We start from the raw sequence: 12,588 nt of genomic DNA on the forward strand, positions 1-12,588 counted from the left end.
ACTCCCTTTCCCTTCCTCTCTGAAATCAATAAAAATAAAAATATATTAAAAAAATAAAGTCTTTAAAAAACTATAATAAAAGCATAACTTTGTCTAATTTTTTAGTTCAAATCTGCAATCCCTTATCTGCTCTTTTTAAACTCACCCCCCATGGACACAGACAGGAAGGGGGTGAGGGCCTGTGCTGGGGGGTAGGAACGACCAGGGAGAGGTCAATGGGGGCAAAAGGAGACATATGTAATACTTTAAACAATAAAAAATTTAATAAAATAAAACTGACCTGTTATGATGTACAACTATTACAGTAATAAGAATTAATAATGAACAGTGGGGACAGCAGCCATATCAGCTGTGTTCTGGAGGCAGTAGAGTATAATGTAAAAAGCGTAGGCCTTCAGGTAAGCAAGACCTAGGCTCTAGTGATATTGAAGGGCAGGATGGCATTACGGTTCCAGTGCAGGCTTTGGAGTCTGCTTGCTTGGGTTAGAATCATAGCTTTGCTAACCAGTATTAGTAGCACAGAGATAGGACACCTTAGGGTGAATGTCATGGTCTCTATAGAACTAATGGGTCTTGGAGACAGAACCTATAGTGGCTACTCAAAAGAAATGTCACTCCTTTAATTAACGGGACCCCTTAAAAACAGAGCTGTAGTCTCCATAGGAAAGAAAGTCATCATAACTGTATTAGAAGAGGATGTAGGAGATTTTAAGTAACACATATGTGTCGCACATCTTTTCACTTATCCTTGGGACCAAGAATTAGTGAAGAGTATTGAAAAGAGGGTGTTGCAACAGTTTCAACTATTTGTAAGACACAGTTCTATGTGACTCCCTGGTAAGAAACACATTATCAGGAAATGCTTTAATATTTTCCAGAGCAGCCCTGGTTTGGCTCAGTGGATAGAGCATCGGCCTGCGGACTGAAAGGTCCCAAGTTCGATTCCAGTTGGGGGCACATGCCCGGGTTCTGGGCTCGACCCTCAGTGGAGGGCATGAGGCAGTCGATCAATGATTCTCTCTCATCACTGATGTTTGTTTCTCTCTCTCTCTCTCTCTCTCTCTCTCTCTCTCTCTCTCTCTCTCTCTCCCCCCCCCCATTCCTCTCTGAAATCAATACAAATATTTGGGGGGAAAAAATCTTCCAGAACAATTAGAAGAAAACAAGCAGAGTCATTATTTTAGGACATTGACTATGTTTATAGGTTTATGCACACATTTCTCATTGAACACATTGTTCCTGCGTTTTCCAAGAGCCTCAACACTTCAGGTATTAATTACTCTGATAAGAAGATCAGGGAGGAGTGTCTGAAGTTCTATAACCAGGCAGGCCCTGGGACCATATCTGCAGGGTACATATCTAAGCACTCTCAGGCCTGGTCACCAAGGAGACTAGGAGGCTTGGGATCATCAGAAGCAGACAAAGAGAATCATGGAGATGAGTTGTCTGGGGGATAATGGGGAAAACTGAAAGTGAGTGGGTGCTGAGTTAGTGGCCACGACTTATTTCCAGTATAAGGTCTTCAAAAAGATTCAATAGTCCCTTGAAGGTTGCCTGATTTTTTTTTTTTTATTGTCTAAAGTTTTACATATGTCTCTTTTTCCCGATTGAGCCATTCCCACTCCCGAGAGCAAGCCCCCACCGCCCCAGTGTCTGTGTCCATTGGTTATGCTGATATGCATGCATACAAGTCCTTTGGTTGATCTCTAACCCCAAGGTTGCCTGATTTTTTAATTAGAAACACTATCAATGGACTGCTAGCATCTAGACAGGAACCTCAGATATATCCAAGTATGATACAGAATAACAAAGGAATTAGAAAAAACAGAAAAGTAGATACTCACTGTGCAGCAGAGAGTATATAATGCATAGCAACATCTCCAAATAAGACCATTAAGGGCTTCCGGTCTTCCAACTTGCCCTAGACCCAATTTTAGGAAAACACAGGTAATAGAAAAACTATATTATTAAAAGCCTCCAAGTACTAACATCTTCTTACCTATCTAATCAAATATACTGACTTCATAATTTCTCTTATAGCCCCCAGATTGACTGAACACCAGAGCAAAGCCAGCTTTTTAAAACCTAATCTGGATAAAACTTATATTTTTAAATGTGTGGGCAATAGTGCTGATATGAAAGATAAATAAGTTACATCTGATGATAGAGTTCCTATGGAGAAAAGAGTCATGGTCCTTATTGTTAGTCAAGACAGATAAAAAGCCAGTGCAGCCATCATCTAAGATTCTTTGACACAAACACTGAGTTTTAAACTTTATTTCTTAAGTGTGAAGAGGTAAGATTCACAGCTGTTTCGAGAACCAAGTAGCCTGACAGACCTCTGTATATTCTGCTGATAAATCCCCAGAATATTGGCAAACTGTTGTCCAAAGGGGTTGAAGGGCCCTAGCTGGTTTGGCTCAGTGGGTAGAGTATCAGCCTGCAGACTGAAGGGTCCCGGGTTCGATTCCGGTTAAGGGCACATGTACAGGTTGTGGGCTTGATCCCCATTAGGGGGAAATGCAGGAGGCAGCCGGATCAATGATTCTCAGTCATCATTGATGTTTCAATCTCTCTCTCCCTCTCCTTTCCTCTCTGAAAATAATAAAAAATATATTTAAAAACAAAACAAAACAACAACAAAGGGGTTGAAGGTAGGTAGTTAGTTGGTATCAAGGAAAAAACAACACCACCCAAACCTTTAAATGTCTTTCTGCCACAACAATTAAGCGCCCCCCTCAGAGACTGCACGGATAAGCGTCAGTTGGAAGTGGTAACTTACTTTTCTGCTCACTGCAATGAGAAGACACTCGGCTGCTCCCAGCTGAAGCTCCTGCTCGCTGAGCAGCAGGCACAATACCTCCAGGAGCCTGCAGTTCTCCGCAGTGATGTGGCTCATGGACACCCAGTCAATGTAGCCTGCCAGGGTGTTTAAGGCTGCAACTCCTACTCGACAGTTTGCTTGAGCCTGAATGAAAAGAAATAACTTTTTGACCAATAAGTCCTCACTCACAGACAAGAAAGCAGTGGTTATACACCTGAGCTCCTTCTATTTTCTAATTCTAAAAAGAAAATGATTTTTTTAAAAAAGTACTCATGTAACATCACGTTTTTTTCCTGATGAACACATTCATTTCTCAAACACCAGCAGTCTCAATATATCAATAAGACCATATTGATATGTGAGTCCATTATATTTCCTACAAGAAATCTCAAATATTGTAATTTTAACTTCCTTCCACCTTCGCTCAATGATCAAATAAACCAAGTCTGAGGTCACCCTCCACTAGGTGGATACATCCTGTACCTGAAAGCCTCAAAGAAGTCTCCTTCCAAAGCCACAAAGAGCTCTTACCTTTGGCTCCTGAGAATTATCTGTCTTCTGAAAGAAAAGAAGTATAAGGATCCAATGTTTTTAATGAGCAAAAGGCTATGAAATAACTTTCCATCCCCATAATCAAGGTCCTCAAATAGATTCTCAAATATAGACTCAACTTTCAATCTTGGAAAGAATACAACTTTACTAAGAACATATAACTGATATTCCTCCTAAGAAGAACAGGTTACTTTAATTTTAGCAATATGACAAAAAGTTATTATTTAAAGAGCTTACACAAATTTGTTAGAACATTCAGAGCCACAAAGACAGTTTCAAAGCGCATGATTTACAAAGAAATACAACCAAAAGATGAACAACAAATAAGGCTCAATATTGCTAGTGATGAAAGAAATACAGTTTAAAACAAAGTATTAGCATGTTTTTTAAATTAAAAAAATAAAAAGACAAATTATAATTGGCAAAGGTATATTGAAATGATATAATGCTAATGGAAAAAAGCAAGAAGCAGAATTAAATCAATATAGCCTGGGGAGGGGGCGGGAGTGGGAAGGAGGGGATCAATGGCGGGGGTGGGGGGGGGGACATCCATAATACTTTCAACAATAAAGATAAATTTTAAAAAATTAAATCAATACAATTTATGACCACATATGGATGGACATATAGGGAAAATATGTACACAAAAATATTAGATGCTAAACAGATCAAAATAATGTCTTTTCAGTAAATATACAATTATAACTGATTTTTTACCTTTATATCCCAAATTCTGTAAAAATATTACATGTTTATAATTTACAAGTATATAAAAATAATATTGTCCCGAGGAACTTCTGAAATTAAAATTAAGAGTAACTCCTGAAGACCATTAAAGGAAAAATAATACAAGCAGGAATAACAACTTGTAAAATAGATAAAACTTACCACCATTAGGACAATAAAGAACTTGTTTTACAATTCCTTTTCTCAATTATAAAAAATATTTTCATAAAGAACAAGTATTAAGCCTCCATTAGTAGTGTTCATGTAGATGTGTTAATGGGGTAGAACCCTCTCACCAGCATCTACTAATGCTGCCCAAGGAGGAAAGGGACCCAAGTGACAACAGCCAAGTCCAGCCTTTACTCTCCACTCCTACAAATCCTTCATTCCTGTTTGGATCCTCCACGCCCCTGGGACCAGTGCAGGAGCCAGGTGATGGGACAGGGAAAGTGAGCCTACTCATCCCATCACTGTTTACCATTCAACCTACTCTCCAATTGGGAAGGTGAAGGGCTGGAAGCAGACAAGCAAACTGAGAAGTTCGAGGTACAAGACATGGCTCTTGGTGTGCTCTGGTCCTGGGCACAAGTGGTGGCACAGATAAAGAAAACGGAAAGTGGGGCTAAAAAACACACACCACAGTAGATGTTTCTAACGTGTGTCAGATTATCGCCAATAATCTGTCCTGGCAGGTTGGCTAGATTTCCAGGGCAACTAAGTATCCATAATTTGTTCTCCTCCTAGGGGTTAAATCTCCCAGGGAAATGAAAAAGAATACCTCAATCACCCTCAATACACCTAGGTTTCTAAATACAAGTTTATTTCCTTGATATTTTCTTTTGAAAAATCTTGGGGAGAAATTTTTGGGGAAAAAGTCCACTCTAGTAAAAAGAATGGGGCTTGAATTCTATGAAAACCATTTATTAGGGGGGTCTTTAATAATTACCCTCTGAGCCTGTTTTTCTTATCTGTAAAATGGAGACAATATTTTCTGACTCTTAGGGTTGGTTTTGAGGATTAATAATATATAAAGTACAAACAGGGCCAAGGTGGGGCAAAAGTAGGTTACAGTTGTTTTGGAAAATAATTAATAAATAATAATACAAGAATAAACTCAGTTTCTGTACTCGCAATTGTAAACCTACTTTTGCCCCATCTTGTAATGGTATATATTAGGTATTCACTGTTAGTTCCTCCCCACCAAAGCAGCTCATAGCACCTTCTCCCACTTGTGTTAATGTCTAGTGCTTCTCTGAAAATAGATCCAATGAAGCTGTTAGAGGCATAAAAAATACACAAAAAAAACCCCCACTAATATTTAATTCAACCTATTTTGTGAAATAAGTACATATGAGAATTCTAGATCAGGGTTTTTCAACTCAGTACTTTTGACATTTTGAGTTGGATAATTCTTTATTGCAGGGGCTGTGTATTATAGAATGTTTAGCAGCATCCATGGTCTCTACCCACTAGATGACAGTAGGAATCCCTACTTGTGACAACCTGGGGGGCTAAATTGCCCTCTGGTGAGGACATTATGTTAGATTAACTTTTATACTGCCTTCCTCTGAAGGCTCTCTACTAACAATGAAAATGGTTAGAAAGAGAGTACCTGGCTTGCCCTTTTCTGCAGGAAGGGACAATTAAAATTAAGAGTAATTCTATCTCATCAGGAAGAACAAAATACCAAGAAGCACGCAGTCAAGATGAATAAAACTTGGCAGTTTACACTACAAATGGGACCAACACTAAATGAGACCTTAAATTTCAACCGGGATACTACCCTGACCTATTAGATATCTGGGCTTTCAAATATTAAGAATTAACCTTCATTGTTATACTATTTAAAAACATTTCTCACTATAAAAGGAATTATTTTTTCCCAATACACTTGGAAACTAAACTCACTGACCCGAGTTTCTTAGAAAATCAGTTCTTAAACAAAACAAAAAAATCAGTTGTTTTTTCTGCCACCTTTTCTTTTTTGCCCATAAAATGGCCTCTTCTTTTGCTGAACTAGACACCTCAGTTCCTTGTTCATTTGAACGTTAAACAAAAAAACACTCATTACAAAACACAACTTCAGGGAGGTGGGCTATTCCTTACCACTTGCCGGTACTTGTTGACATTTTCCTGAAGTGTGTTAAGTAGAAAACTGAAGATCCTTTCCATGTTCTGGGTTAATGTTTGCTGGATGTCCCTTCTTCTCTGAAAGGGCAGCGTATGAAAGGTCACTACATCCTCTGCCAGTCGCAAAAGGATGAACATCACTAATTCTGTCTGTGTTTCCTGCATTAACAGAAATAAGCTAGTTACATTAAACATCTTTTCATTATAGGTTTGTCTAAAGGCTCTTTTCTGTTGACAAAGCAAACAAATAAACAAAATCCCGCCCTGCCCTGACTGGGTAGCTCAGTTGGTTAGAGCATCGTCCCAATAAGCCAAGGTTGTGGGTTCAATCCCCACTCAGGGCACATACAAGCAGCAACCAATGAATGCATAAATAAGTGGAACAACAAACCAATGTTTCTCTCTCTCTCTCAAAGCAATCAATAAAAATAAAAATAAACCTCTGAAGAACAACAACAAAAAAAAGAAAAAGGTACAGCTGTATTTCATACCCCTTGTTTGGAAAGAGTGTCCAATTCTATTAGCATGTCAGGCCAGTGCTGTGGCCACTCCCGCTTAATCATTTCTACTACAATTCGAGACAGAACGTCTTTAATATGGTTCTCCTCTTCTAAGATGTTCAGTGTTCCCTGAAAAAGAACAAGAGTTATTAAGAGGTCTGCAAGATTGAATTCAAGGGAAAAACTGGGCCATAAAAGTGGGGAAACTCATCAAGAGGCCTGCTTTTAAACTAAACAGAATAAACCAACCTGTTTTCCATGTCTGAGTCACTTGTCCTGCGTTCTTGCTAATTACTCTCCCCACTTAAAGCTTAAGTGAGGGTTGCACTAGCTTATAAAATGGCTGTCACACAGAGTAAGGAAGACATCATTGTTCTCCTTTAGGAACTGAAGAGAATCTCATATTGATTGTTCCGTTTTGTAAGAAAGCCAGGGTGAAGAATATGAAATAAGTACATTGAGGGGCTGAAATCTGGAGAGTTAGGAGGCGCCCGAAATATTTTAGCAATAGTTCTAGTATTAGGAAATAGAAAGACTGCTACTGGGACTCTCCTTTGTTTGATATCAAGATTAATGATGCCCTGGCTGGTGGGACTCAGTTGGTTGTAGTGTCATTCCCAACACCGAAAGCGTGTGGGTTTGATTCCCAGCCAGGGCATGTGCAGAGGCAACCACTCAATGCTCCTCTCTCACACATCTGGGTTTTTTTGTTTATTTTATATATATATGTACATATATATATATGTATATATATATGTGTGTATATATATATATATGTGTGTGTGTGTGTGTGTGTGTATATATATATATATATATATATATATATATATATATATATATATATTTTATTGATTTCAGAGAGGAAGGGAGAGGGAGAGATGGAAACATAAACGATGAGGAGAATCCTTGATCGGCTGCTTCCTTCACGTCCCCTACTGCAACCTGGGCATGTGCCCTTGACTGGAATTGAACCATAGACCCTTCAGTCCACAGGCTGACGCTCTATCCACTGAGCCAAACCAGCTAGGGCTATTTGTTGTTTTACCAAGTTTTCCCACAACTAGCAAAAATACAAATGCTAAGTTAATTAATAGTTTTGAAGGGAATTTTTTTTCCTATTAAAGGCACCAGGCTTTGGGGATGAACAGAGGTAGAGATTCCACTTTTTATGACCTTTGTAAAAAAAAAGAAAAAAGGTTGTGGATCTTAAACATGTTTAAAGTCATATTCTAACTCCTGGAACAAATTCATTCTGCATATTTTTACTATTACTATCATACAGTACATTTGTGATGAATTATGATTTGTTGTGATGATGGTTCTTTTTACCTTGAATGTAACATTTAATATCATACAAAGCATGCTAACATATGAGGAACCATTGAGTTTTTACACAAATGCTATATGAAGAAGTCACTCTGTCTAAACTACCTTAGAAACACAAGTCTTCCAATCAACCATTCCTTACATTTTCAATCAGCTCCATGACACTGTTCTTCAGATAGACCTTCTCCAATCGAGACATGCTGTTCCACCGAAACCTGGCCACCAAAATTTATAAAGTCAACAGAACAGTCAACATTAAAAGTCTTCTCTTTATGAGACTAGCTTTGATTCTTGTGTTAGATTATGTTGGCAATTTCACTAAGAAATTATGCTTTTGATTAATTTGCTTCAAAGAACAGACAAAACAATCTACACTTAACCAAAATAATAACAACAGAAAAATTCTTGGGAAAGAGTTTTATACAGGCAATGATCTATTAATTGGAAACCAGAGGATTTGTGCACAGATCAGCTTTCGCCTTGATTTTCCTGACAGACAAAAGCAAATGTATTTACCTGGGACATCTTCAACAATACAGTTGTTTTTTGGAAAATACAATTTAGACATCACTAATTCCATTTCTGTGATGATTTACAAAGTCTTTTCTAAAAAAACTTTGAGGTCTGCTGCCATATAATAGGAACTCATTAAATGCTGGCTGAATAACTCAGTTAATATTTATAGAATGCTTAGTATGTACTATGCACTTTTCATGGACAAAGAAACTGAAGAAGAGAAAGGTTAAGTCCTGAATGAGAACAGCATGAGATTGTGATAACCCCTAGGGGACCAATCCTTTCTTCTAGGGGACTGTTCTTTTCTGCTCACCTAAAGAGCATCTCTATGAGTTATGTAAGAAATAAAGATTAGCTCTCTCATGGGCTTCAGTGGTAACATCCAAAAGCTCCTTACTTAACAACGTGTTCCAGGATCTGAAGGCCAAAATGTCTGACGATGGCAATTTGTGTTTTCTCAGCCAACCTCAAGCCACAGGGGACACAAACAGGGCACTTTTCTTTAAACTCTTCACAAAACTGAAAGAAGAAAAGTTAACATTTCCCTTAGGAGCCAGGAGTAGGGACTAAAAAAAGCATCATCTTAACTCAAACCTGAGCTACATTTTAAAGATAGAAAGTATAAATCAATTATGATGAGTAAAGACTGATAAACATTCCTTTCACTTTCATAGTTCCAGATATCCCATGCAATATCCGACTAATGTTGAAAAAAAAATCTGACCTAAAAGACTAAAAAATTATGTTATGCCCAACCAGTGCAGCTCAGTGGTTGAGCATCGACCAGGAAGTCAGGGCACATGCAGGGGGTTGTGGGCTCAATCGCCAGTGAGGGGCGTTCAGGAGGCAGCCAATTAATGATTCTCTCTCATCATTGATGTTTCTCTCTCTCTCTCCCTCTCTGAAATCAATAAAAAAATATTTTTAAAAAATTATGTTAGAGATACACCCCTGAAGCAAATGGGGGTGAAACAACAATTTCTAAGATATATTTTAAAAACTTTTGGTGGAGGAGTGGGAATAAAGCAAACGTAACATCTTTATAACAGCTGAGTTTATGCAATAGGTATACACAAAACAACTGCAGTATTCTCTCTACTTTTGTATCTATTTTTAATATTTCATAGTAAAAACAAATACAACCCAACTGTTTGATTCCAAATTCTGTGGCATACATCTACGATATTGTCAAGTTTCCTCTAAATGATGCTCACTGTGCATCACTTAAACTATGTAAACCATTTTTCCTACTGGTTATTTCACTTCTCATAGCCCACATACACTGCCCGATGCGGGAATATGCCCAAATTGCATGAGCATCCCCACTTGTATGAGCATCACAAGTCAGTCCCAGTAGCACAGCCGGGGACTCAAGAAAACTACTTTCAGGAAATCAAAGCGCCCTTGTATTTTAAAATGCAAAGTAAGTGGTGGAAGTTCATCATCGCGCAAAACAGCCTAAGAATGTCACGCAATAAGAAGCATGAGGACGTGTGAGAATTAGCCCAAAATACCCAAGACACACAAGAGGGTAGAAAGGGGTCTAACGTTTTAAGTAAAGGGGCACTATGGGGGCTGGAGCCTATTTAGGGCGGGTCGGGAGAGGGCTAGCGGGGAGACCATAAAGAAGGTAGGTAGCTGGCGATGAGTACCGGATGGACACGTGCGCCAGGGGAAGGCGAGGAGGTGAGGGGCTGGGGGGAGTAAGTGCAGCCAGCTGTGGGAAGGGTCAGGGTCGTGGTGCGAACATCAGTGAACAGAAGCGGGGATCGGGGGAGGAGAGGGCAGTGGGAAGCGGTGGTGAGAAAAGACCGCCAAAAGCAGCGAGTGGCCAGGGCGTCCCGGGAAAAGGGCAGGCGCGGCGAGCAGAGTAGGCTGGGAATGGGAAGAGGCGCGGAGGGCGGCGAGGGAAGGTCCCTCCGGGTTGGGGAGGGAGGTCCAAGGGCCACGTGAGCAGGAGACAAGCAGGGTTATGAGCTCAGGGGGGGTCTCGGGGCAGGCCCGGGGCGCCAGACCCCAGCTACCTTGAGGGCTTCCAGCCGATAGCGCTGGGTGGAGCTGGGGTCCATCATGACCGTCACCGCTTTCACCAGCTGCTCGCACAGCGCGTTCACTTGATCCATCGCCATGGCTACTGCCACGCGCCGCGAGAGCGCACGGTGGCTGGCCGGGAGCGCGAGGTATAGACAGCTCCCTGGCCGGGACCACACGCTAGTACCGGGCCGCGGAGGGCTGGGGAGGGAGGGGGGACAGCAGGAGGAGTAGCTGACGCTCCGGCGGGGAAAGAACCGCCGCTGCACACGCGCCCGACCCTCCACTGCGCACGCGCGGGCGGAAGTGGCGGCTCCCTTGTGACGGTTGCCCCGCGGTGGGCGGGGTAGGGGACGGAAGAGCTGCGGTGCGCAGGCGCGACAACGCCCTTCGCCGCGGGCGCGCGGTCCGATCTTGGTTAGCGGGGCCAGCTGTGGGGTTGGTCGGTGTTGCCGGAACCCTCGCGGCTGTGCGGGCCGCTGCCCCGACAACGGCCCTCTGCGACTCTTGGTCCTGACGGGGATCAACCTCTCGACACTGACTGACCGGCTCTGGGGAAGGGGACAGATATCCAGGACCCCTTCATCTTCCTCTAGACGCCGAGCCCGGCATTTTCGGCGTCCACCGTTGACAGTTTCGCCGGGCGTTTGCCACATTGGTAAGAGAATTCGGAAACTTTCGGGATCACTGCTAACAAGCTTTTTGTGTTGCTTTGGGTACTGGTTCATGATGTAGCAGTGGCTGGTGGCAGCATCGGGCCAAAATGACATGAAATAGAAATGCGTACGGAGAGATACGGGCCTGGTATTCTGTGAGAGGGTGTGCGTGTGCGTGTGCGTGTGTGCGTGTGCGTGTGTGTGTGTGTGTGTGTGTGTGTGGGGAGGGGGGGCGGCGGTGGGGGGGACTTTGTCTCCATAGCTCTTAGCCCTCCCTCTTCGCTTGTGCTTACCCGCCTCGGATGTACTGTCACCTGATGGGCACCAGACTTGTGTTGAACAGATTGGGATAAGTCGGGGTATTTATTTATTTATTTATTTTAAAGAGATGTTAAGACTTTTTTTTTTAAATATATTTTATTGATTTTTTTACAGAGAGGAAGGGAGAGGGATAGAGAGTTAGAAACATCGATGGGAGAGAAACATCGATCAGCTGCCTCCTGCACGCCTCCTACTGGGGATGTGCCCGCAACCAAGGTACATGCCCTTGGCCGGAATCGAACTTGGGACCTTTCATTCCGCAGGCCTACGCTCTATCCACTGAGCCAAACCGGTTAGGGCAAGTCGGGGTATTTAAACATTGCAGTGGCGACTTTGTGCCGCTTTGATCACCCGAAGCGCTATGTGACTTCACGGTAGTCTAACCCTTGTTCTGAAAAGAGGGTTTTGGCCGCGAGTACGTTTCATGTTCCATCTTTGAAAAGCTCTTGCTTTCTCCAGCGACGTGCGCGAACTGTTTATAAACGCCAGCAGCTTCGTGATCTGTGAAAAGTCCGCGCGCCCGTGTTTGTGTTTGCATGGCCAGTGGTATGTTCGCTGGACGTCAGCTCCGCTTCGGGGGTTTGGGTCTAACGCGGCGCGCACATCTGCTGTCCTGCCCGCCTGGGGTTTCCTTTGTGAGAGAGAAAAGGCATTTGCTGTTTCTGTTCTGGCATCGGTTCCAGCGCTTCGCAAAAGGCACTTCCAGGCAAAGTGGTTCGTGGCCTGGTACGGCTTTCACTTATAAATGTGCAGGGCACCACATCCTGCCCGTTTGGGGTACGTGGAATGGGTAAGGAATGAATGCCTCAGACACTCTGATTTTATAAGGTCGCTGTTTTCTTTCCACTGATCTCGCAGTTTGTAGCTGCATGTCACTTTTTTCAAGGTGAATGTTACTTGTTGACACTTTTTAAAAAAGAATACAGTTGAGTGCTTACTCAACCGTAGAACCTGTGTTTCTCATATTTAAATCATATGCTTTAGGTTGGTGGCTCTCCGTCTTTGC

The 12,588-nt window shown here is 42.0% G+C and overlaps 1 protein-coding gene across 1 annotated transcript in view; it reads right to left on the minus strand.

Annotated features, from left to right (window-relative positions):
- XPO5 (exportin 5) overlaps positions 1 to 10,703 on the minus strand; it is a gene marked incomplete at its 5' end in the record, with an annotated part of 51,995 nt that extends 41,292 nt beyond the window's left edge. Inside the window, 8 exon segments of the mRNA XM_081093641.1 lie at positions 1,845 to 1,921; positions 2,783 to 2,968; positions 3,356 to 3,382; positions 6,209 to 6,391; positions 6,724 to 6,861; positions 8,201 to 8,273; positions 8,972 to 9,093; positions 10,599 to 10,703. Coding sequence (XP_080949767.1) covers positions 1,845 to 1,921; positions 2,783 to 2,968; positions 3,356 to 3,382; positions 6,209 to 6,391; positions 6,724 to 6,861; positions 8,201 to 8,273; positions 8,972 to 9,093; positions 10,599 to 10,703 — 911 coding nt within the window.
- Positions 10,704 to 12,588: the final 1,885 nt, after the last annotated feature.

Source organism: Myotis nattereri, assembly GCF_964212035.1.
Source record: "Myotis nattereri genome assembly, chromosome: 6".
Lineage (NCBI taxonomy): Eukaryota > Metazoa > Chordata > Mammalia > Chiroptera > Vespertilionidae > Myotis > Myotis nattereri.